Raw genomic sequence first — 22,270 nt, 5'->3', positions numbered from 1 at the left:
TCAGCATCAAACACAAAGAACAGTATGTATACAGGAAACATTGAGGATATGAGAGTACATGAAGGTGGACTTTATACAGACCTATTTCCGGCATCTTCAGGGTCATGTAGCGTGGCCTCAATGCCGCTGTCCGTCTCCACATCTTCATGCATCTCGGGGGGTACAAGCGCTCCTGTGTCTTCATCAGTGAAGGTCTCACACTCACTATAAGTGCTCTCAGAGCCCAGGTACGCACTGTCTGTAACCTCATTTTGCTGCAGTAACAGAAACAGAACAAGAACACATTACAGTATGCCCACCAAGCAGTGAACCTTCAAATCCATACAGATCTGAATAATTCAAGACAACACTGCATGAACATGAATGGAATTTAATACAAACTAAAGTGGACACAGTATATAGTATTTCTTTTCTGATTAAATAACAACAACAACAACAACAACAACAACAAGGCTCTAGAAAACTTTGCTCCACTACAGCGGTAGTGGACAGACAAAGAAGTAATGCTCAGCAAGCTGTTACCATAATTATAAAGATAAGCAAGACTATGCATTGCGATTACTTCTTGCATAATTTCTAACAATATCTACAGAGTTAAAATGTCATCAGGTGTATTTCAAATTCTGAGAAGCAAAAAAACAACAAACAGCCATTTTAAACTTGGTCTATTTTGAATCTTCAAGTCTAGCGAAAAGGTACCAACGACAAATTACGCCAACGACCAAACAAATCCCAATGCATAAATAAGACTTCAGAGACAACCTGCTGCGATTCAGATGGCTGTTCCAAGCAAAACCTGCTGCATCAACACCTCTAGCCAACACGTTCAAACAAAATAAGCAAGCTTTAGGCTTTCCAAGCAACAAATACAAAATGCTCAGCACAAAACCCACAGACTGACACATGCCAAAAAGGAACATCTGAAGCTATTAGCAACTAGAGACACATTATCAGGTATCACAGCTGTGAAGCAATAATAAAGGCAAGATAGGTGAGTCATGTTGGAAAGCGTACCATTATAAATGAAGCGTCAGGAGAAGCAGGGCCCAGAGGGCTATCCACCATGCCCAGAACCATTCTCCCTGCCCGGTCTCACTGACAGGAAAGCTGGCCTGCCATAAGAGTTTCCTAATAACTCCTGCTTCCTTACATTCACTCTCAGAGAGTGAGAGAGTACATTTGAAAAAAATGGGGGAAAAAAGCGTAACACCTCGTTTAACTCGACTGGGTGGTCAGAGGGGAGGAGACAGAGACAAAGTCCAAAGTGTAGCAGAAGTCAGCTGTAATGCTCAACCAACCAGCTTTCTAGCAGACAAGCCAGAGTTAAAACACCACACGATCAGCTGAATATCTGTTTAATCTTTCCTGACTCCTGCAAGCTTCACTTCCTGGCTCGGAGTGACAGTATAAATCATTAATCCATGTTCTACATGTTGTCGACTGCACAGTGAATGAGGGCTATATCACACAACAAGCTGTCATAACTACCGAGCTGTGTGCCAACAGAAAACTAACATTTTGTTAAGCTACAATCCTCTGAAAGGCCAGGTAGGTGCATTATTTCGGCAAAACAAAAAACACTGGTTATGACAAGAGGGAAGGTCACTACTGTTATGTGGTTTTAGTTAAGATATTAAAATGTGAGATGGAAATGTGAAAGTTAGCAAACAGCAGAAAATATTTAGTAAAGGAAAAACAGAGTGGACGGGGCGTTGCGTTTCTCTTATGCCAGGCCTCAGATGAACAGCCTCACCTTGCCTGTTTTGAAAGCAAACAGGGCAAGAACAGCACAGCCATTGAGAGAGGAGCCCTTTTCTGCCAAGAACTCGAGGGAAAAACAAGGCCACGGACACAGGTGTGGCGTCTACGTCAAGCATAAACACAAACTTCCCCTAAACTCTGCTTACAGGTTCCAGTACATAGCAAAGACACTATATAAATCGCTGGGCCTTACGTTTTGTTAGTTCAGATTCAAATTTACTTTCTTATGTTGAACACATCCTTTTTTGTCAGTGGACAATTTCTGTAACTAATGAAACAAAGTACATAGACAGAGAAGCTCTGATGATGACACATGGAGGGAGAGTTTGCTCAGGACGCTGTTACTTCACTACATCTTTACATAGCAAATAGTAATAGAATTTAATATACAGAACCTGTCACATCTACAAGATCACCCTCAACTTGGTGGTACTTTGTTCATTATAATATATGAAAAGTATTTATTTTCTGTGTCAACTTTTAAACTCAGCCTTCACTGTGTTCTGGAGCCTCGCAGAAGTCAATAAATCCAATGAGACTGCCCAGTAACATCAGGCTTTGTATTAGCGTCTCTTGTATTGGATTTACTGGTCTCAACAAAAAAAGTTATGTTTAAGTTTTTCTTCCACGGTATTTCAAACGAATGCCTGATTTTATCATACAATTATCAACTCATGAAGCCTGGGTAATGGACTAAAGCAGAGGGAATCCATTTGCACTCGACTATGGTACGTGGGTCTGCACTTCTAAACCACACCGGGAGAGGGTGCTGATACTGTGCAATGTACAGCTGCCAAAACAACAGTCATAGTCCTGCAATGCTCGAAGTGCACACAATGGCAGAAACATTGAGATTTTGCGGAGGCCAGCAACAATGATGGTTAAATATACATGTTCCGGGCACAAGAGAAGACAGGAATTCCACATATGCTAACCACAACTGTAAAAACACAAGTCCACACACATGCAAAAACTCAACGCACATTCCAGCTAATTCAATATTTGTCAAAGAATACTCAAAAGCCTAGATGCCTGCCAGATGCTATTTAGTGTCAGCCAAACCAGGGTGTTCAGTCTGTGGAACATTCACAGAGTGGTAATGATAGCTCTGCAAGCCACTCAGTGAATTACAGTGGGAAGAGAGAGTGCACAGGGAGTTCAGCCCGTGACCTCTACATTGTGCCGCTGTGTGCACCAATGGGAACTGAACGCACAACAACTGGACCACATTCACAACTATAGAGAGGCTAAGCCTCTTGTGTGGCGCCTCACCTCGTCATACTCCTCTGGACAGCCGACAGCTCCATCCCCTGGACTGTAGTTTACATTGTAGAGCTGTGGCTCTGGACCTGTAGATATGAGAGGAAGAAGACCGGTTTAATGAGTGCAGAATACACACAGAGTCAAACAGCAAAGGAGGCTCAACAAACACAAGACTTGTGTGTATAGTGCCAACATCCATGTGCAAACAAACAGCCATTATGAAGAAATAAGGTGTCCCAGCAGGTCATGGATTGTTTGAAGAAATGTTTTATAAAATGTATCATAAAAGTACTGATAGACTGAAAATCCATAGTTACAGTGTGTCATTTATGCTTATTTATAAAATGTGTGACTAAAAATCAAAACCCAAAGCATTTCCATGCTTCACAATTCAGATGCATTTTATATTATTAATATGCATTAAGTACACAATATGAAATTAAACTTCCTAGCGCCTGTGAGCATTTTCTTGGAAATATTCAACATGAAAAACAATGGACAACATGAAAACAAAAATTGGATATTACTTTTTTCTATATCCTACTTTCTGGTAAAGCATATTGAAATATTCATTTAAACGTCTGCCAAACTTCTAAAGAAGATATATGATGTGACAAAGGTGTCTTTTCAGCTAACTGAAAGCTGTGCAGCCTTCTAGGCCCGTGAATATATTTACTGGATACAGTATAATACTAATATATTGTATAAACTAATTTCATAATCATCTAATGTTTTCAATAAAAAAAAAAAAAAGATGTTTTTTGTGTAATTTTTTTCCATTTCTAATTTAAATTAGCATGAGATTATTCTTAACCATAACCTCCCACAGTTCAAAGACATGCAGGTTAATAGGTTAATTGGCAACTCTAAATTGCCCTTATGTGTGAATGTGAGCATGAACGGTTGTTTGTCTCTATTATGCGTCAGCGCTGCGATGAACTGGCAACCTGTCCAGGGTACACCCCACCTCTCACCAATGTTTGCTGAGATCGGCTCCAGCCAGTTTCCATTTATTTTGCAGAAGAATATAAGGTGACTCCAGCATGCAATCAGCACATTTTGTGTCCTAGCTGCCTTACTTTGGCATATTTACAATCAGCAGTCTTACCATGATGAGACAGGAAACATTATGTAACTTTTACACTCACATTTCAAGGGCTATCAAATGTCATGCAATAAGGATATGGGCAAAATAAAACAATAAGCAAAGGACAAGAAGCAACCCACATCCAAGTCAAATTTGTCAATACAGGCCTCTGTTGAAAGCCCCTGCAGACAAGCAATGTAATCTGAGACTCAATAGAGCTGTGAATAGCACCCTACTGAGAGAATAGAAAACAAACAGTGTTCTCCAAAGCTGCCAGTAGACCCAAAAGGGATTTGTGCCCCATGGTCTTATCCATTGCTCTTGATGACTCGTACACATTGCAGGCCATTTAAGTGAAATACGTCTGCACCCAATGGGGCTGTGCAGGAGAAGCTGGCTTCTGTTTGAGCAACACATCTGCGGTCTCTTGGCGCGATCTCAAAATATCAGAGGACACATATTTTTCTAGACCAACTTTTGTTGATCTAGACATGCCACAGCCACTACAGGGGACAAGGCATTTCCATAGCCTGCAGGCCTGTCTTTATTAAACAGTGCCCCTGCCAGTAACATGTGGAGCAGAAATGAAATGAAAAAAAAGAAGGTGGAAAGCAATGAAGTTTAATAATGAAACTAGACAGCAGGTGGAGAGCTGGAAGACTTTTCGGTCGCGGAAACGGTGGTAGAGAACATGACATGCTGTAAAGTGTCTGAAAAACTGGAGCCTGCCTTTACGAGCACAGAGGAATTCTGTCAACAGCGTGTGAGTGACTTGGGAAGGTGCAGTAGAGGTTCGCACACTAATGGGAAACTGTCTTCCAGCAGGATTTTACTGATTCACTCTCCACATTGCCGACTACATTTCAGCCAAACAAGCCACCAAAACAACTTTGTTCAAATGATACACGACTACAATTAATACATGACATAGACGTTCATGTACCGCTCATGAAATAGCTATCACACTAAATGTTTTTGCCGATTTAATAGAACAGCTTGTATTATGAATCTGATGTAACAACACAGGTTTGCAACTAGTGAGACGAAGGAAAGGGAGAAACAGAGAGGACAGAGCTAAGAGAAATGACGGTAAATAATTTAAGTGAATAGGACTCTCTGCCCAAACCCCATCTCTCTGCCACTACCGCTCTGAAACCTCGCCAATAAGCCCATGAGTCTGTGCATCTCATGCTTTCCACTGCATGACTTAATAATGATCTGAGTAACCAGAGCTGTGCAACCCAGAAAGCCTTGGGAAAGAAAGAATACCACTCATCATCAATCTGAGTAGACTGAGGAAAGCAGCGCACTATTGTGGTGACATCACCACAACCTGCACGGTATGTCAACACAACCAACGTGTGCAGGAAACTTCCGAAGAGCTCTTTGTAATGATGTCATGTTTGGGGTGTCTAAATCTGTCATGTACACTTCACTAACTGTTGTGAGCATGGAAAATAGTTTAAATGTTAAATCTAGTTAAGATTTGATTTGATTTGATTTGCTGAGGAGGGTAAGCCTGAGAAACCTGATGACACAGCTATAAAGGTGTATAAAGTGTGAAGGGAAATACAATAGGAGTCCTTACTACTTACAGCAGTTTTTAATAGCGTATAAAATGGAACAGGAGGCCAGTAAAAATGGTTAAAGAATGAATAACAGCATTTTGAGTCTAGTTACAAAGAATTTGGGTCAGTCTTCTGCCTTTTTCAAATCCCTCACCTCAGCTGAGCGATGGATGTGAACATACTGTGTTGACAACAATATTTGCCACCATGGGGAATGCAGAGAGCTGGAGCCAGATGCTGGAGACTAAATGTAGGTGCAAGAATTTGCTGTTGAGGCAGGGTTTTTTTGTTGTTGTTTTTTTAAACAGCAGAATTATGGTTAACAGCAGGTTTTCCAAAATAAAGTAGAAAATAAATGTTCTTGCACTCTGAGTACAACAGGCAGATAAAATAACGACATCAGTATGTAAAACATGGAGTTCACCATGCATCACAGTGCTTTGATTAATGATGAAAATATGACCATATCCAATAAAAAAAAACTGTATGTGTTAAAAAGTACATCTGATGACTCGCCTCCATTGCTTATTGCAGAGATTCCCCGGTGGAAATCTTCAAAGCTGATGACTCCCAGGCCACTGGGATCCAAAAACTTTGTCAGATCCTTCACCTGAAAGACAAAAGCAACACATTAAAAATGTAATTTCATCACAGCAACATAACAAAATGACTCTCCCATTAAATTAAATCTTTTGCTCCGTCTGGATGATTCAAGATAATGTCACAAATGACAAGGGGCAAATGATTTCAGTGTAAAAGCACATCAGAAGAACAATCCAGTACTTGATCTAAACATGAGTTACATAAAACCACCAAGAACTCATTCTTAAGGTAATTTCCCTAACATGACAGTTTTACTGCAGAACTGCGTAAATTACAGAAGCAAAAAGTTACCAATAAAAAAAAAAAACAACTGATGGCTTCCAGAATAAAATCAGCTGTTGCAGGCGGGTCAGTGATTTACAATGATTTTAAAGTGCGCAAAGGGTGTGGCCTTTATTCTCTTTGCATGTGGTAAAAAGAAAAAGGGACCAAAGGAAGAAAGAAAATAAATTACTGAAAGCTTTTCTGTTGCAGACAAAGAAATCAGAAGATGTGACAATAGTTTAGTCGATGAGAGCAAGTTTTTTTTATTCTAAACACATTTATTAAAATGCATGCATGTATAATAATGTGAAGCAATATAGCCCTTTGTGCACAGAAATGTTGCAGCACTCAGCTGTTAGATGTTACGTAAGTGCACCTACATACTGTGTATTCCTACAGTCTGTAACTTGGCAACAGGAGGACGTGTGCTTCAGTAATTACAGGACCTCCGAGCATAAAAAAATAACAGTGCACCTTGGAGTAACATTTTTTTAGATTGAAAACTGACTCCTAGTCTATGTGAAACTAAATCTAATCTGATCTGTAGTGAGAGATGCTTCACCTGTACACATTCCTTGGCACATTGCCCCCGGTTAATGCATACTATCTGGTTTTCTTGCTCTTAAAATGCCTGAGAACTAGATACGTGCCTGGAACTGCAGAATTATTGGTGGCGCCAAGCAATCAAATTCTATTTACGCAAATAATAGACGAGGCAAATGTCGTCCATCACAAAATTGCACAGACCCATTATTACAGTATCATTTCAGGCGTGTATCGCTGGCAAAAGTAGCTGGGAGGGAGCCTGAGAGTATGGCGGGTGAGGTTTCTGTGGTTTCGACTCACTCATTTCTTGAGAAAGCGCACAATGTGAACATGGTCATTTTACCAAGACTTGCATTCTGAGTGCGCCCCCTCTCTTCAGCACATTTTATATATCAGTTACACATAAAAACAAGCTGATCAGCTTAGCAATGCTGAGCTCCAACTCAGGAGGCTGAGAAGGCTGAACTCCTATATAAACTGAATCCAATAAAACTCCTGTGATCTTATGATCTGGGTTTTGGTGAATTAAACACAGCTGTACTTAGGGAAAGGAGGGGAGCGGGTGATCTCACTGAATGGTGGCTAACGCTGCAATAGTAGGTTCAGCATGTGGAATCAAGGCTCATTCAGCTTCCACCTCCGCTACACTAAACATTTCCATACAGCAGATTTGCCACATACTGTAAGCTGAAGAAGGGTTTGTGAGGAAACGGGGTCTTTTTAAGGATTGAACTTGTGAAAAGAAATCTGCGGCTGAGGTCAGTGGTAGGCGTTTTGAGTACAACTTTTAGTTTTCCGTTTCACAATGGAGCATCACATTTCACATGTTCCATGTAGCTATACAGAAACACCTCTGCTGGGTGAGGTGAGAAAACTGAGGTGAAGTGGGGGATTAACTATGAGTGCCTGTGGTCCTGATGACATATTTAGATGATGTAGCTGTTATAATGAGTGAATTCTTATTAGTTATTGAGTCTGCAGTAAGAGACTGGACAGGCTGGATGAAGCACTGTGACAGCCAAGGGAACCAGAGCAATATAAACATACTCTACTGTGGAAGCTATCCATGGCCTACATCAGAGTCGTTAAGCCTGTGCAGCAGTGCCAGGCCCCTTAGGTCTTGTGAGCAGAGCCTGTTGGCTATTCCTAGGTCTAACCTAAAAACTGAAAGGTGAATGTGATTTCAGTCCAGTTGTATTTTGGCTACAAAACCCTGAAGAAATCTCCCCACAGGTGTTAAACTGGCAAACTGTCTCCATTTTAACTTCAAGTTAATTCACTTAGTTTAATGTTGTTGGAAGCACCTTGTTCTGTCACGGATCATCAATTTATGTACTCATTCTTGTTTTGACTGTTACTGTGTCTATATTTGACCTGCTGACTGCCTCTATTGTTTTCTTGCATGAGTCTTGCGACGCACTATACAGTTACAGACTTTAATGGCGTTCAGGCAAGCTAAAACACTCTTAAAATTATTATTTATATAAATACTTCTTTATTTGTTTGTCTCTTTGTCTTCTGTTGAAAATTTTTACTGTTTTCTTGCCATCTATTTTAAAATAGTAGGCTTTGTTTTCAAAAATGCAATTCATAGTATTATCATTAATTCTGTATTATGTAATAATGAGCATCGTCATTCCTAACAAACACAGCCCTGAGAGACAGCGGCAAGGCAGATAACGACTAAACTCAAAGGCAACTCTGTCAGCTGCACGGCTTAGCGGAGCAATGAAGGCACTGTGGTTTTTCTGTTTCCTCTATTTGTGTCTAATCAGTGCCGGGGCACGCCTGACCGCCTCCACACAGACCGCTGTTTTGTGCTTAACCCTGTGGAGAAGAATACCCTTTGGTGAGAGTCTTTCCTGGAGGGGATTTCACAATATTTCCTAAACAAAGCTCTGATAACTATGATCATCTGCCTAGTGGGTTAGCATAAGATGATGAAAAAAAAAAAAGAAGAAGATTGATCTTTGGATATAAAACATTACCACACATACACATAAAAGTGAACTCAAGAGAGGGAACGTTTTGGGGCATGGGACATTCCAATGTGGATTAGAGGGGCAGTACATAAAAGCAGCGGGTGAGGGGAGGGAGGCTGGCTAAAGTAGGGTTGGGAGTGTCGACTGACAAGAGAGACTCGACCACAATGCAGCTCACTATGGCTTTTGTGCACAATTAGGGTCAAAACCAGTGACTGAAACCAGTGAGTGGTGGTTAGAAAGATCTTTTGAACTGAATTCCCAGATTTAGCACATGCCTGAAGGGCATTTCACATCTTATTTTCCTGGTATTCATCATAAGGTAAGAGTGGTACCTACACGCAAAGCAGTAGGTCAACTTTAAAGTGTGCCTAACACAGTCAAGAAATATCAGGAAACAGTAAATGAAATGGTTTCATGACACATCTAACCACTGGAAATCAACCAACCACAAAATGCTTCTCCTGGAAAAGATGCCTCACTAAGAAAAGTGACAGCGCTTGAAAATTAATATAATGAAAGAACAAGTGGTGGGCCTTCATAAGGGAACATCTATGCCTTGGGTAAGCATATAATTGCTTTTGAAATAGGTCTGAAAGTTGGACACTATGAACTGTATTCTGGCTTATATTCAAACCAAACACACAATGCAGTGTGCGTGTATGCACACGGTCACCATCATATCCTGGAATAATTCTGGGGAGAAAATTTGCATGCTCAGCATACCAACACCAGTCAAACATGCATGCAAATGCCTCATGAATACTTTCCTGCTGTCTCTTGACAGGCTGCTGGGATATTTTCAAAGCGGTACAGGATAATACCAATACGCATGCAAGGCCCGCTGCCAACCCTCAACTAAACTATGACAATATAAATACATAATGTTAGTGAAGAATGCCTGTTGTACATAAGCTTGGCAGAAAGTCTGTGAAGCGTGTAGATGCAATGAAAAACAACAACTTAGACAAAAACCTTTTATTATCACACTGACAAATAATTCCTTTTAAAAACATCTCCCTGTGACATCCTGAGCGCAACCCTTAACCCCACTTCAACTTGACATACATCCCTACAGGCAATCTTAACTTCATATTTGTTTTTAAGTGTTATTTATGGATGTTCTTATGAATTAGTGTGACCTATTGCCCTGTGGTTTTCTCAAACACGCAGCTAAAATACTTGTGTTACCAACATGGTCCACAGTAAAAGTCACTAATCTTAGCAGCTCAGGCATAGAGGTTATTCAAACCACTTTCATCTCCAGATAACTGAAAAACAAGGACATATCAGGGCAAAGCCTATTCAAATAAGAACAACACACAATTATCCAAACTGATATGAGAAGAGCGAACCATTCACTAGCTCAGCAAAGAAACACTCTGCACTAGACTGACCTGACTTTCCCACTGATCCTTGAGTTCAGCTAACAAATGCCAAATGCAAATGTTACAAGCATTATATTACATTACTTGAATTCTGAAGATAAGTCTGTCTGGCTGCCTGCTTACTTATTGTAAATGTGAAAGGCAAACATGCCAAAACCTCTGTCTCTCTCTCTCTCTGATCACAAGGACAGAAATCTGAGAGGAGTTTCCAGTAAGAGCAAATTAGCTCCTGGAGCTCTGGGAAACTAGATATCTGACAGATAAACACAATGAAAGACACACAAGTCATCAATCTGCACAATCTGGTCCAAGAAAAACCTCTAGGAAACAAAGGTCCAAAAGAAACAGCTGGACTCTAGATACTTGGGAGGTGCAACTCCACCAGAAACCAAAAAAGTATGGAACAGTAAAACAGGCCACACCTATGAAAGAAAATCAACTCCCACTGTCATGTAAATGTATTACCTTTAGCACTGCCTCGCAAAACAACAGGTGGACTTGATTTACATCAGACTGACATGATAAAAGCTCCCTAAAAACAAGGTCATAGGCAGTTTGTGCACAGCACCCAAACCATGGAGTCCCTCTGACTCAGGAAAACACATTTTACTCTTAATCCTTCACAATTCCCTGCCTGGGGAGCCACAGATACCTATGGCTAGACACAGGACAGATCGGGGGCAATAGAAGCGCTTTGAACTGGGAGATAAGGGATTAAAAAGCATTAGTGAGCCAGCATCACACTCTGTGTATAGTGTACCAACAAGCACTCATCCTGACCCAAAGGCCTTATTCAAAGTTCATAGAAAAGAGTTTAAATTAAGAAGGTTAATATAAAATTATTATTTTTGCCTGAATCCGCCTCATACTTGAATCAACATTTTAAAAACAAGAAGGGACTTGTGTTTAAAATGGATTACAAATATACTGTAAGTGTAACAAGATCATTCTTGCTGCTTCATGAAGAAATAGAGACCAATAAAAGGAGTTAAAGGAAATGAAGACATCTAATGCACGCTCGTCAGGGCACACTTGACAGTTATGCTTATTTCCGTTACTGGTTAGGTTACATAATCGTTTGCATCCATGCTTTTACTGTTATTTGCAAATGGTGTGAACACATGCTTAAGCTCAGTCTGATTCTTGTAAACATTTAGACCGGCACTCAGACCAGCACATCTCACAGGAAGAGAAACTGACTAATCTTTACTCTAGAGCGTGTACAGGCCTGTGTCAAACTCTTAATTTGACTTTTGTTTGAACACCTAAACCTACCATACTCAAAAGGATCTAGATAATACAGTCAGTAACTTCACGCAGGAAAAAAGCAATGTCAAATTCTGATTTACTGATGAGAAGCTAACAGCCACTCTTCCTTTTGCGGATCATATAGAATGTTCATTCAATTAAAAGTCATTAACTCGCAAGTAAGACAAACTACGCATGGAAGGCCTGCCGCAAACAGCCATAAGCAACAAATGAATGAAGGTCACAAGCGTGGAGTGAGACGCATCAGCCATTTGACAAGAGATTATCCCCAAACCACAGGATATGCAAATGGGACGATGGGTGTTTGTCATTTGACATATGGGAGGAACACCAGGCCTGACAGAATTCATTACAGCCAATATGCTTGACTTATCTGGATGATAACCCAAATCTCCTGGTTCCTGAACTCTCACCAAATATACACGACAAACTAACCCAGCCATCTTCCATCTAATGTTGAGAGCTGCTTTGTAGGAAACCCCAAGCAGAGGTCATGTTACCGCCGCTGCATTACATGTCAGGGCAACATGAACCTGATGCAGATCATGAAAACATTTCAACTCATAATTGGGGTCCAGTTTGAAAACAACATACTGTATTCACAATACTATTCTAACAATAGTAATTTTCATATAGATTTAGATCCTAAACAACTTGAAATACAGCTAGCAAAGTGGTGATGGCATAGTGACGTCAACCAGATGGATTTCAGCTGGCAGGCTTTTTTCAGGACGCTCTGAGGTTCTGCAGAAAATCAATAATAAATTATTTACCCATATGAGGCTTTATACGGCTTAACACAGAACTTCCCTCAGCATGCATTACCCAGCAAGCTCAAATCAAAGAAAATCTACAGACATTTAAGTCACCTCACCTGATCGGCCCCATAAGCAGCAGCAAACTCCATGAACTCCTCAATACGAACGAAGCCATCTCCATCTTGGTCTAAAGCATCGAACACAGCTTTTAGTGGGGAGACATCTTCCTCCCTCGTATTCGCAGCTGAGACCATTGGCAGTGAGTCATCTACCACCATCTTAGGGAGGGAAATTGTCTCCACAGTTTGCTCACTAGTCCATCCAGCCTCGGGAGAAGAAGTGTGTAAGTCCTGAACTGAGAAATCAAAAGAAGCCACTTCTTGACAATCTGGCCCTTCAAGCTGGTTAGAGTCGGTCAACCTCGCCTCTTCCCTCTGTTCTGTTGTCGGATTGGGAATGTTTCCGTTCTGTACACCCTCCTGAGGTTTCAAGACCCAGGTTTCCTCGTCGTGGACCTCATCTGCAGTCAAGCACAGATCCAAAGCCACTGCTTCGTTCTCCTGATGTTTGGAACAAATCCTGTCTTCCATCAAATCCTTCGACTCCTTTTCTGCAGAGTAACTCTCACTGGTGTAATCACCCTGGATGAAGGCATCTTCAACCAGAGGCACCGTCAGCGATGAAGGTTCAGCCGACAAACCCAGAGAAAATGAGTAATGCTCACCTTGTTGCTCTGAAGTCACATTTCCAATTACAGTAGATCCTGCATGTTCCACCTCCGACTCCTCTGTTGATAAAGCTAAGGGCACACCTGTGCAGATAACAGAGGGAGGACTGACAGGGCACAGGCTCAGACTGCTATCACAATCTGGAACCTCTAAATCCAACAAAGGCACAGACCCTTCGAAACAGTCCTGTGGCGTGGTGATGTGGTTGTGCGGGAGGCAGTTCTCAGGTAAACCTTGCAGGGTACTGCTACAGGTTACAGGCAGATCAGTCACCTGATCAGGGAATAAACATTTGTCTCTGGTTTCAGGTGACAAAGTCTCCCTGCTCTGTGAGGGAGGAAGACCCACCTGCTCCTCTTGTGACAGGTCTACCAGCTCCTCACAGACACCCTGTGGGTTTAACTCACCTGATGACTCTGGGGGGAGACAAGAGTGTTCATTTGAGAGATCTACCAACAAAAATGGATCGCCTGTGTTGGTCTCAGAAATCTTCGATGGAGAGACCGGCACACTGAGACTTATTAGCTCAGCCTGCTTACTGAGGGCATTTGAGCTCTCATTAGGGTCCTCCTGTGTCAGACTCTGTTCCTCACAACCACAGTTTTCCCCAATCACATCAGTGAGATTGGGAGAAAACAGCAATGACAAAGCACCGTCACTCATTTCATCATGTCCCTCAGTTTTTTCTGTGAGGGACGATTCCTCTATATGAGGACTGTGGAGAGACACTTGGGAAACAGTGGACTGATCTCCCTCAAACAACAAATCTTCATAAGAAAAGTTAGAGATATTTATGAGTTTGTCCAAATCTACATGCTTGTCCTGGAAAACATTGTCTTTTTCAATTTGATGGGATGTCCGATCCTGGTCCCCATTTCTGAAATCCAAACCTGTCTGGCCACTCTTGTTGGGACAGAGCACACCTCCATTGTCTGAATCCAGCGTGTGAAATCCAAGAGGAAATGGCTGTTCTGACTCCCACTGTGTGTGCCCCAAAGGGCCAGAAAGAACTGTCGGCTCCATTTAAACTGGCTGTTCCACTTTGCAAACTTGAGAAAGCCGGTGACGCTTTATCTCACTGCTGTCGTCAAGATCCAGTTCTTCAGTTTCAATGCCATGTTTTCAAATGGCACTACACATCTTCAATGAAATCGTTAAATTAATGTGTGGAAGCATTGTCTACCTCGGACTTTTAAAAAAATGCTGGAATGTAATGTGATTTTATAAATACTTGTATAAGGTAAGAGTATGACTAGACTTTACTAAGGTAGATGTCTAAGGTATGTTAAGAAATAATTTCACTCAGGCAACGGATTAATAAATTGTATTTGTTAATACTTCAGGGGTTGCCTTCCACATCTCTACAAGCGTTACCTAAACTCAAAATTCATATTCATTTCTCTGTCTTTGCTGATGCTGATGTGTTCTGACTCACTATGTCACTTTCTGTCGCGGCAGCTCCGCTCCTGTTTGTTGCCAAATGTTTCAGCTTCAGCATATCCAGCCTCAACATGCTTCACTTCGACCTGAAAGCTGGCAAAAGTCTCAGGACTGAACTGACAAAAACGTGCGACAGCATCTTTGCTTGTGAGCCAATTTCAAACAAATACAATTTAACGCGTTAGGTCGCCGGTGTTTGTCAACATTATCTCTCTTAGCCGATTATCTTAATGTTATCCACGGCGAGCTAATTTGCTGAGGAGCCAGTGCAGCGATGGAAACGACGCGGCCAGTGTTGACGTTACTCAAACCTAAACTGTCCTCTAGCTATAATGCCAACCCTCTCATTACACGGCGGTTTACTAAATATAACAGACTGACAAACCTTCCCATACCTTTAACTCCTCCTTCGAGCATCCCACGTCTTTCGTGCCATTGGCCAGGGAAGCTAACTGACTAGCTAACGAAATTAGCCTATTAGCTAGCTAACACGCCAAACAACCCAGCTTCTATCTCTCGCGATCAAATTGAAACAGATGGTAGCTCCAGGTTTAAGAGGTAACTACGGAAATGGACGCCTCTGTGATACTCCAAGATTATGTTTTCATTTCGATGCCGTTTTCCATCGGCAATCCACCTGTGTCAGTAACAAGACAGGCCAGACGAGTGACGAGACGAAACCGATCTTTCCTCCTCAAATTCTTCTGTTATTCTCGTCTCAGAAAACACATCTGTCACAGCGTCCCTCGTCGAAACCCACAATGACACCGAAAGAGTAATGAATGAGGCAAAAACGCTCCATCGTTTGGCAGTCAGTCCACCGATGTTGACCACAGACAGTGAAAGCTCTCGCATCAGCATCAGCAGTGTCCCATCCTTCTCCTCCTCCTCCAGCCGCATACACACCACTGACGTTTCACGCAAGCGTACAAAATACCCCGCAGTATCATCGGCTTTAAAGCAGTTATCAATTGGGGCCTTGTGATTTGTGTTTGTGCACAATCCCCATGGCTAATAGTCAGACATTGTCCTGCTCTCATATGTCCCAGAATGGCAGAATTTCAGGCAAGCACCCCTTCACGCAAAGGTCAAAGTTCAGGGTCAGCAAAAGGAGCTTTCAGCTGACAGGACGGGTGTCTTGCTCAGTGAAACTTCAGCAGGGTAAAGTATGGTTTCTGTAAGCTTTAATTACTCAGCAAAGATACAATAATAATAAACCAATATCAAATAGTTGAAGAACTCCAGCAGACAGACAAGATTTATTATTTTGAGAAAATAATGGTGGTGTTTTGGTGCCCCCATCTGACTTAAAGTGGTTTTCTTCAGGCTTGCAATTGCTGATTCTTGTTTTGGTCAATCAATCCCAACCTTTGTGGCTTGTAATCCTTTAGAACAAATCATAATCTAGCAGTGCTGGAATGTAACTAAGCATTTTCTCAAGTACTGTACTTAAGTACAAATTTGGGATACTTTACTTGAGTATTTTCTTTTCATGCCACGTTCTACTTCTACTCCACTGCATCTCAGCGGGAGATGCTGTACTTTTTACTTCACTATATTTATCTGACAGCTTTAGTAGCTACTATTAAGCTTTTGACACACAAAATATAAGAAGAGTTTATAAAATATGATGTTTTGTTATAAATTAAACTATCCAACAGTATATTTTGATCATTTATTTAATTTTTCATGCAAAAACATTTCATGGTTCCAGCTTCACAAATGTTAATAAGATGTTTGTTGCTTTTCCTTTTAATTATTTGAATGTAGTGTATTTTATAAAGGTGCTCTGCTCTGGGTAACTGTGACAGAATTCTCACTATTATTTTCTCCTAAAATGCTTACATTTATAAGATTTCAAGGCGCCTGAAGAATTCAAAGTATCCAAAGTAAAAACAAGTCTGAAAAATCTTTTGTGTAACAGTAATATGTTTAATTTTATTGTTATTTTTTTCTTTAATCAACTTGTGACCCCTCAGATGTGGGGCCCCGACCCCTAGGTAAGGAACCACTAATTGAATCTACCTGATTTGCATCTGTTCCTTCCTATGGGTACAAACCAACCTCCAATAAAGTTTTTTGTATGCTAGCACAAGAAACAAAATTCTTGCAAACAGTAATCACAATTAACAGTAATTATAAAATGTTCACAAATAAATGAAAGGGAATGAAAAATCACATAAAATGGCACGTGATAAACATAACTATACATGAAATGTCTAATGACAATACACAGCACTGTAAAGGGTGATAAATCCATGAATTTGATCCATTATTAAGATTGCAAACATATGCAATACAGGTTATGTTAGTGTTTTTTCAATTAACAACACAATCTTAAGGCAACATTGGCTGAAAGAAGTTATAAATACACTGACTCTTTTGTTCCTGGAATAGCATTTACTTTTCTCTTTTCTTTTCAGATGACCAATAACCTGAAAGAAAATGAGAGAGACATGTGGATTAATATGGGTTATACTGTATTCCTGTCATTATTCTATCTTTAACACACCGCTTCTTTACTAGCAAACATCACAGTTTCCCCAATGATGATATCCTAACCTGCTCCATGCATCAGCAAACAGGCTAAGCGCCCTGGTTATATTTTTCACACACGTGCTCCACCTCCAACCTATTTTCATTGGTCAAAATTGACTCTGACGTCCTTGATGTTTCCATTTCCTCTCTAGTCAGCAGTCAATATAGACGATAAGAGACTCATTTACAAGGTTATCGCTCTTTCCAATTGCCTATATAATTGTAAGCCTATGTAAAATATCACAGAGTGCAAATCACAAAAATTTGTTATTTTAGCTGAGGAAATGAGTAAAATATTAGGATTTTTTTTAAATTATGAAATAATATTAATATTTAATAATTATGAAAAAATACCTTAAGACACTGACTCATTTGCAGGGGGAGAAATGATAAGCGGTGCCAAAAAAGGTTCGTCCCCCCCCAAAAAAATCGACCCCTCCTTGGGCTGCGACATATATATCTGGACAATTTTTTGCTTCATCCACTAGAGACTGCTCACTGTATGTTAGGAAGCAGTATAAATCTGAGGTGACACAATGTACAGCACACATTCTTAGTCATGGACCTCAAGCTGCGCCTCCTCCTACAGACCTGGGTCAGGAGGAGGTCAGGGGAGCGCCTGTTCAGAGTTTAGCAGATTTAGAGGAGGCTATACCCAACAGCATGGAGACGTTGTTGGCTGAGGTCAGCCACGCCCCACCATCCGCTACCAGGATGGCACCAGTCACATAGGAGGAGGCCTGGCTGGCCAAGAAGAGAGTGCAGTGGGCCATCTCTGTCTTGTTGCCTGCTCGCTGCAAAGGAATGGACTGGAACACACCAGCAGCCTCCCCTGCGGGACCACCTGGGGGATTAAAAATAAAAAATAAATTCATGCTCAGATCCTCTTACTTACTCTGTTATACTGTACATCAGTGGTTGTGTTTTAGCCTTACATACCCCCACAGCTCTGTCAGATGCGTTCAAGTACCCCTTCACTGGCACCATACATCATGTTCCAAATAAGTCCTCGTGAATGTATTATAATTTATAGAGGGTATTTTTTTTCATACATCTGAATCGTCAATGTTTAGGTTGCTTTGGTCAAGTTTACGTTCATACTACTACCAGTTTGTGTAGCAACTGGACATTTTAACCATTTATTGGTTGTTAAATGTATAGCCCATAAATTAGCCAGTTTGTCAATATGTGGTAATGTGGTAAATCTTTACTTAGTCTGCGGAAGCCCTCTGTGCCAGAGACAGGACCTGGAGCCACTGTATTGACTCTCACTCCACTGGGCCCCCACTCCACAGCCAGGTGCTTGGTCATGGCATCTGGGGATGGGAGAGGCAACATTGAGTCATTATATTCGCTTTCAAATGTCGTCACACAACAGTAAAAAAGCTCCTACCATTTGCAGCCTTAGCAGAGCCAGCATGCACCTGGAGGCCCTGTCCCCTGTAACCGAGTGTTGCAGAGATGTTGACTATGTTGCCACCGTGATTCTGCACACAAAAATGGTGGAGACTCAAAATCGATGCAATGATTAAATAATCAAATCGGCTTCAGAACACATTGGCAGTAGTTTATACCCCTTCAAGAGATGACAAGGCATTCAGTAATCTGTGATCTTTACTGCCCTCTTTTGGTGACCAGAGTGAATTGCAGAGAATGATTTCTTCTTCTGATCAATAACCCAATTATGTTCCTGCAGATACAGTACTATCATTCTTTCTGTGCTATGGGGTAATGAACAACTAACTTATGGCTCCTTCACTTGGACCTAAGAAATATTGTGCCACATATACAGAAAAGTGTGCTGTACCTGGAACCACTTCTCATAAACCACCTTGCTGGTGTTGAATGTACCCATAGTGTCTATATCCATCACTGTCTTGAAGGCATTGAAGGTGAGAGAGGCAGCCGGGCAGAGGAAGTTTCCAGCAGCGTCTGTCAAAAACAGCACAGTGACTTTAACCAAAGCCAAAATTATGACACACAGCAGAACCAAAATCTTATGCAAGATTGGATAAGATTTTATAAAGGCTTCATTAAAGCTATAAATTCATCAACGAAAGACAGATCTCCTCAAAGAGATGATATTAAATTTTATAATCTTGTTGTGATGTAACAGAGAGGACTAGGGTGCAAAGATAGATAAAGATAGATGCAGCATCAGAAATGTTGATGATTAAACCAAAAGGTTTCACACTTTGTTCACTCACTCAGCATTTTGTTAATTGATAAATATAATCTGTGTAATATAAACATGCTTATTTTTGAAAGCATTCTTACTTTACAGCATTTTTCCCACACCTGCCAAAAACTTCTGCACAGTACTGTACATTTGCATTTTTCCCCCCTTCACACACCTTTATTCGTATTAAGGTGTCATTTTCAATGTGTCAGCTATGTTGGCAGGATGCAATGTGTAATGATGGCGAAATACTACAAACTCAGAAATCATTAGCGCAAAGCCATATTTTTAGGCCTGTTTCTAAGAGGTCACATACTGTTTATGAGGATGTCTATGCGGCCCAACTCTTTCAATGTCTCATCCACAGCAGCTGTGATGCTCTCAGGCTGCCTCACGTCTATACACAAAGGGAGACAGCGGCGTCCCGACACAGCACACAGCTTTTTAGCCGCCTAGGGAGACATGAGCCCAACACATTAACATTTAGTTACAGCGCAATGTATTTAATTTAGTATTGTGGAAATGATGTAGGAGGAATAACCTCTTTGAGCTTGTCCAAGTTCCTGCTTGCAATCACTGTGTCACAGCCATGCCTGAAAGAAAACCCAGAAATACAACAATGTGGAAAGAAAACGAGACAACACTAAAGAGCACATTGTGTTGACTGGGACATGATTATGTAGTAAAATTGTAATATCAAATAGCACTGATAGGAAGACACATGGAATTAGTAACTCATGACGAAACAGGTAGGACTGAGGGACAGGAGACTGAATACAACCATGTCAACATGTGATAAAAGGCCACAGGCACACAAAATGAGAGCAACAGGGACACCAACAGATACAGTTACAAGATATGCAGCTTATTGTGATAAAAGATAAATAATTTCTGCGGCATGATTAAATTATTGAAGTATTTTGTCACACAAGAAAGATGATGAAAGTCTGACTGTCAGATAACACAACCAGAAGGTTTAAAGGGCACCTACATACTATCTCACTCACACATCTTACTGTTTTAGAGTACTGTTAATGACATAATGCTGACAGAGCATTGATTATACATGTTACAGATTTATCCTTACTATACATGCACAGATAATGAAAATTTGACTAAATATAGATATTTCTGCAAGGTAGTCTGGTTTTGTGAAGCACTTTGTGACCTTGCTCTGTGAAAGTTTACTAAATCAACTTTATTCACTATTTACTTACTTATTAATCTTCTCACCTCATGAAGATTTCTGCTATCCTAAGTCCAATTCCAGATCCACCCCCTGTGATAAAAGCAACCTGATCTCTGAAAAACAAAGTGCAAACCTTCAAAGCTCTCTTCATGTAGTTATTACAGTAACAAGAATGTCAACAACATTTCTTTACAGACAAACTGTGTGAATGCAGTAAAGCCATACGTTCACACCAGCCAATGGGAAATATATTTAAAAACACCCATTCAAATGCATACTTTAGTAAATCTGGACTGTAGATGTATGTGTACGAAGTCAGGCAGTCGTCTGTACCAACATCTTCGGGCAGCAGCTCTCCTTTTCTCTGTGGCTCTGCCATGCTGCATGTCAAACAGATGCAATCAAAACGGGTATTACCATAACCACAATGTACATGTTTATCATATCCACCTTCAACATGTACATAATGAGAATAATAGTTTACTCTTGCATCCTTTGCACTCTGATTACTGCACTATTTGTTCATAGTGTGTATATTAGTGTTGTCTACTCTGTAGTTTGTGTCTGATTTTATTTTATTATTATTATATTATTTTTGTATAAGTAAGCACATTGTGAGCAATGTACATTCCTGAGTCAAATTCCTCGTATGTGTACGCATACCTGGCAATAAAACTGATTCTGATTCTGAATGTAGTAAATGGTTGGTCTGTAAAAGCAGGAGTTGCACAAAATAGCAGAAACACCATGCAATACAATAACCCTCTGCGTCAGTTTGGTGAAGCTAGCTTTTTAAATCAAGGATGTCAGATATTTAAATTCAACAAAAAGGTATATTTTACTAATACATCTTTCAGTAATTGTTGGTAAGACTGTTTCTATTTTTACTTTTATTTTGAAGCATTTGTGGGCACAAGCTGTCATGATTTTTGTAACTTACCCTGTGCCACATTACAGACTTTAAAGTAAATCACAGTGGCAGCAACTGCCCAGAAGTCATGAAAAACAAATTTGCCTCCCACCACTGCATCTCAAAAGGCTTTAAAAACGGCTTCCTTTGAATCAACCGCCTCCACACAGAGGTCTACCATACTGTAGGATACTTTATTTTGTCTATCATTGTAAACAAGTATATCGCTGTTTAAATCAACTAACGTAACTTCCTACAGCTAGCTGAAGACGGGCCTGCAGCCTTTTACTGTCGGGGCTGTACGGTGAAGCCAAGTTTAAGCTGCTGTCATGTTACCTGCTGAAAAACAAGCTAGTTTTGTAGAGCTGAAAGCAGAAGCGTCCAACTCCTCTGAGATGAAACACGACCCGCACACGAAGTACTTTTCTGTGTCAGACGAAGCTTTTTACATTAATTCACCAGCCATTAAGAATTTTTCTCAGGAGAAACTGTTTGTACCTTGGACCATATGCCTTGGACGCTTCGCTATCTTTTAGTGATGCATTATGGGCAACGACGTCCGTTCACGGTGTGTTCAAGAGCACAAATACCTCACTGCCCAAATCTAAACTCGTTTGTTTAAATAATAGAAATACAAATAATTAATAACTGAGTTAAACTTCAGAAAATACTGTGAGAACAACACTTCAGAGGTCAGGACTGATTTGATTCATGCCAGAAAGTGAAACTATATCAGAAAGCTTCATGCTCCAGGGACTGTAAGGTCTTTGACAATCTGGAGAGCAAAAGAAAACCCA

General features: G+C 40.7%; 2 protein-coding genes across 7 annotated transcripts in view; both read right to left on the bottom strand.

Moving 5' to 3' along the window:
• rab11fip3 (RAB11 family interacting protein 3 (class II)) overlaps positions 1 to 15,557 on the bottom strand; it is a 28,028-nt gene extending 12,471 nt beyond the window's left edge. Inside the window, exons 1-4 of one of the 4 annotated variants that reach the window (XM_038736100.1) lie at positions 12,606 to 15,557; positions 6,196 to 6,289; positions 3,034 to 3,110; positions 82 to 254 (exon numbers count right to left, since the gene is read on the bottom strand). In XM_038736100.1, the coding sequence (XP_038592028.1) occupies positions 82 to 254; positions 3,034 to 3,110; positions 6,196 to 6,289; positions 12,606 to 14,240 (1,979 nt within the window). In that variant the 5' untranslated portion in view covers positions 14,241 to 15,557. Of the gene's footprint in view, positions 1 to 81; positions 255 to 1,014; positions 1,216 to 3,033; positions 3,111 to 6,195; positions 6,290 to 12,605 lie in introns of those variants that run through there. The other 3 variants (XM_038736097.1, XM_038736098.1, XM_038736099.1) reach the window with 3 other exon arrangements.
• Positions 15,558 to 16,568: 1,011 nt separating this feature from the next.
• decr2 (2,4-dienoyl CoA reductase 2, peroxisomal) lies at positions 16,569 to 22,017 on the bottom strand. 3 transcript variants are annotated; one of them, XM_038736105.1, is made up of 10 exons: positions 21,972 to 22,017; positions 20,842 to 20,943; positions 20,608 to 20,676; positions 19,916 to 19,967; positions 19,691 to 19,826; positions 19,003 to 19,127; positions 18,589 to 18,682; positions 18,407 to 18,511; positions 17,851 to 18,039; positions 16,569 to 17,092 (listed from the first exon to the last, which is right to left on the bottom strand). In XM_038736105.1, exons 2-10 carry the CDS (start codon positions 20,940 to 20,942, stop codon positions 17,058 to 17,060), a joined length of 906 nt encoding a protein of 301 aa, XP_038592033.1. In that variant the 5' UTR covers position 20,943; positions 21,972 to 22,017; the 3' UTR covers positions 16,569 to 17,057. The 3 variants fall into 3 exon arrangements, with proteins under 3 accessions (XP_038592033.1, XP_038592034.1, XP_038592032.1); XM_038736106.1 differs by having other exon boundaries at positions 17,787 to 18,039; positions 21,810 to 22,011; XM_038736104.1 differs by having other exon boundaries at positions 21,810 to 22,010.
• Positions 22,018 to 22,270: the final 253 nt, after the last annotated feature.

This window comes from Micropterus salmoides, unplaced genomic scaffold (assembly GCF_014851395.1).
Source record: "Micropterus salmoides isolate LMB-PRFRI ecotype aquatic unplaced genomic scaffold, ASM1485139v1 Ms_hic_scaffold_21, whole genome shotgun sequence".
Taxonomy (NCBI): domain Eukaryota; kingdom Metazoa; phylum Chordata; class Actinopteri; order Centrarchiformes; family Centrarchidae; genus Micropterus; species Micropterus salmoides.
This window is presented reverse-complemented; position numbering and strand designations above follow the sequence as displayed.